Source organism: Aplysia californica, unplaced genomic scaffold, assembly GCF_000002075.1.
Source record: "Aplysia californica isolate F4 #8 unplaced genomic scaffold, AplCal3.0 scaffold00949, whole genome shotgun sequence".
Lineage (NCBI taxonomy): Eukaryota > Metazoa > Mollusca > Gastropoda > Aplysiida > Aplysiidae > Aplysia > Aplysia californica.
The window spans coordinates 83,759-87,798 of NW_004798219.1; the positions used below are offsets into that span (position 1 = coordinate 83,759).

Genomic DNA, 4,040 nt, shown 5'->3' on the forward strand with positions numbered 1-4,040 from the left:
TATTATTATTAAGATTATTATTCTCATGATCACATATTATGCCCGGTTTCTTCCAGTGCTGACCGTCCTTCGATGACACCACGTCAGGTCTGGGGCAGACGACAGTGCTGACGTCATCATGAAAGCCGTGCGCGGCCTGTTCCGCCAGGTGGCCATCACGTGCCTGTGCCTGGGAGATTTCGCGCGCTTACTGTGTCTCCAGGCCGGAAAGTGCAAGGCCAAGATCGTGGGCCTGTTCGCGCTCGTCTGTGTGATCTTTGCCTGGAAGAAGCTCTTTGAGGGGCCCGCACAGGTGATGATTGATCTGTCCCCGGGTTTTTATTCACCCAGCATAATTTAGCAAATTTTCAAAAAAATGTTTAACTTTTTTTTTGCACACACGTAATTTCTGATTATTTTCCTTTATCATTCTTAGTCAGAATTAACAGAATCGCATAATTTCACATTTTTGGGCTCAGTTTGCTTATGTATGTATGTGTATAGTATAAGGTTTTACGAAGCTCGCAACTGCTAAGGTCATATGAGCGCGCTCAGTTTGCTTAATTTCAGAATTTTTCTATAATAAAATAAAACGACGGGGACAGAATGAGAATAGACAGAACTTGTGTCGTGATGTGTGGAATCAGGCGCTGCTCAATTTTGGGGCCTGTAGCATTATTGGTATCATCTTATAGCTTGTTCAGTTGTCTTGCTATCGAGGGGGAAATACCCATCTGTCTTGAATAAAAGTCGAGATATAAGAGATTGAAGAAGGTGGGGTTGCCTTTGTTTCAGAGGTAAAACTAGCGAGAAAATGGCCGTCAAAGTTTCCTAACTTCTATAGCTTGAGAGACCCTACATACTTACTTTTACTTTTTCATCCTCTGTTGCCGTTAAGCGTCGAGGGGAGATGCAGTTTTCTATGGTAGGCCAGCTCCTCAGCTCTTTCAGTTGTGATGTTATGTTTTCTTAGGGTTTCCTTGACACCCTCGATCCACTTTATAGCCTGAGTGCTTGGTGTTGTAGGCTCTCGAGGCTGGCTGGTCAGGTGACATAATATGTAACAGGTGGCCAAACCATTTTATCCTCTGTCTTGCTATGTCTCCTTTGATTGTTTCGTAGCAGTAATTCTCCGCCGTCCACTTGCTAGGCCAGTCACGGTTTCACCAGAGCCCCTTTAGCCAGCAACGTTTCGGGGTGACCCGGGTTGGCCTTCACGGCAAGCGTAACGCCTTGGAAACTAAAAATTCCATTTTTAGGTGCTTTTAACCAATGTTTTTTAAAAGTAAAATCCACATAGAAAAGTGTTTTTAAGTTAATATTAATGTAAAAGGTGTAGAGTCAATAAATGGAAATGAAAAAAACTGCCAGAAGGCACCTTTTTTCCCCACGATGCCTTACATTAGTACTGCGCGAATCCCCGCTGAACAGCAAGCTCTATGCTCTTCACAATCTATGTACTATACTATTACCCCAGCAGACCTGAGAGCATTCTGAAACAACCTCGACTTCCTGGGAAGCATACAAAGCCAGCAGCCATTTATAGGCGCTAAAACATACTGACAGTAACATATTAACAAGATCGTTCGCTGTCTAAGGCCGGGTACCCATTCCCACCTTGGTGAAGTGAGGAAAATTCGCGTAAAGTGCCTTTCCCAAGGACACAACGTCGGGCCCGAGGCTCGAACCCCCGAACCAGCAACCTCACGACTACGAGTCCGGTAGCCTAACCACTAGGCCACGACGTCACAAGTAGTATGTGCAAAGATTGTTTGCTCCTCTAGTAGAAAATCTTTGGTGTTTTACAGATGGATTTTTTTTTCTCTACAAGGGTATCTTTGGTGTGTGTTACAGAAATATGTTTTTCCTCACGTTGAGAATCTTTGGTGTGTGATACAGAAAGATTCTTGTCTTCTCAAGTATAGAATCTTTGGTGTGTGTTACAGAAAGATTCTTGTCTTCTCAAGTATAGAATCTTTGGTGTGTGTTACAGAAAGATTCTTGTCTTCTCAAGTATAGAATCTTTGGTGTGTGTTACAGAAAGATTCTTTTCTTCTCAAGTATAGAATCTTTGGTGTGTGTTACAGAAAGATTTTTGTCTTCTCTAGTAAAATCTTTGATGCATGTTATAGAAAGATGATTTTTCCCTCTACCAGAGAGTCTTTGGTTTGTGTTACTGATATATTTTTTCTCTACTAGGGTATCTTTGGTGTGTGTTACAGAACAGACGAGCGGTTGATTTCCCCGCCCTGCCTCACATTCTCTTTTGTCTTTCTCCCTTCCTCAGATGGGCGTGTATTTCCCCCACGCTGTGGTCATGAGAAGCTCACCCGCTTCATCAGCCCCACGGTCCAGCATTTTCTCCATGACGGCAGGGGGCACCATGTATCTCTACTCCGCCATCGCCAACGACCGCTACCCTCTGGACGGAGAGACCAACGTCATCATCACGGGGCTGAGCCGAGACGGCCTCCCGAGCCACTGCTGCGTTGTTCTGGACAACACCACCATCTACACGTCACTTCCGGAGGAGTTCGAAACTAACCGACGCGCCAGATTCTCCGAACTTCCGGTTGTCCGTGACATCGCGTGGTACTTCCTGGAGGAGCCCTCCCGCGCCGTGCAGGTCACGTGCGCAGTTCCCAACACGGGACACCGCGCGACACACGCCACGCTGTCCTTTAGCGCGTGCTCACAAGACACGTCCGGCTACCTGCCCGTACAAAGGCCCTCCGCGCCTGAAGGAAGCATGGCGGTCTGCGCTAAAATCGCCCACGGCAACGGCCTTGACCCGGAAAAGGTCATAGAGTGGTTTGAGCTGCAGATGCTGCTGGGTGTGAGCAAAGTTCTCATGTACGATCTCGGGGTTACAGACCCGGTGAAGCGTGTTCTCAACTATTACCAACGGCTGGGATTCTTGGACTTACAGCCCTACGAGCTGGTCGGCCCTCCACGGAATCGAAGTCTGTCGGAAAAGTTTAAGAGGATGCCCCAATTTAGCCATGACGAGACGCTGAGCGTGTACGACTGTCGTCAGAGACTGATGGACTACACGTTTGTCCTCGGCCATGACCTTGACGAGCTGGTCATTCCCAGACAGGATGTGACCTTGCCAGAGTTTTTCAAGGTCAGCAGTTCTGATCGAATTGTCTTGTTTTGTTTCTTTTTGAAGTTTTTTAAAGTTTAGTTTTGTTTTGCTTTGGACTTATGTTTTATTCTGCTTTGTTTCATTTTGTTTTCAATGTATTAATGTTTTCAATTTTGTTGTTGTTATAATTTTTATTTTTATTTCTTTCTTTTTGGAGGGAGGGGAGGTGAGGGAGGGGGACTTTTTGTTTCATTTATTATTGTTGCCGTCAATGTAAGCAACATTTACAAAGGCTAATAAGTACAGTCGAACCTGCTCAATCGACCACCTGCCTAAGACAGTCACCTGTACTAACAGCCACTTACGACACGACCTTATCCTGTCCCCGTCGTTTTATGCAAGAAAAATTATGAAATTATGCAAACTGAGCCCAAAAATGTGAAATTATGCGATTCTGTTAATTCTAACAAAGAATGATAAAGGAAAAAAATCAGAAATTATGCAACAAATTGTCAAATTTTGCTAAATTATGCGGGGCCCGGTGCATAAAACCCCGGGGAGAGCTTACCTTTTCAGACTCTCGGCCACTTACTATCCCGTCAGGTAGGGATCGGACGACAGAACGATTAGTACCGTACCAGTTAGAAGTGGCATCGAATGTAAGCTGGTCAAAGCATGTGGCGGAAAAAACCTGATGTTGAGATAATTTTTTTTAGCTTAGTTTTGGTAAAGTTTTACGGAAATTGCAACACAATAAGGTCATATAAGTGCCGAAGATTAGAGTTGTTACAAGAGAGAAACAAACACAAAATAGAAGGGTGGGAGAAAAGGACGACAGGCGTTTGATAGGGAAGAAGGAGCAAACCACACCAGAGCATCGGCCAACCACCCACGATATTGAGAAAGAATTGTTTTGTTTGTGTCGCGTCTTTCAAACTTGGCAAAATAGATTGTAACAAAGGGGCCGGGGTGG

General features: G+C 45.0%; 1 protein-coding gene across 2 annotated transcripts in view; it reads left to right on the forward strand.

Annotated features, from left to right (window-relative positions):
- Nucleotides 1-3,106, forward strand: part of LOC106013507 — a gene marked incomplete at its 3' end in the record, with an annotated part of 9,215 nt that extends 6,109 nt beyond the window's left edge. For both annotated transcript variants that reach the window (XM_013089429.1, XM_013089428.1), the window contains 2 exon segments: nucleotides 57-292; nucleotides 2,267-3,106. In XM_013089429.1, the coding sequence (XP_012944883.1) occupies nucleotides 119-292; nucleotides 2,267-3,106 (1,014 nt within the window).
- Nucleotides 3,107-4,040: the final 934 nt, after the last annotated feature.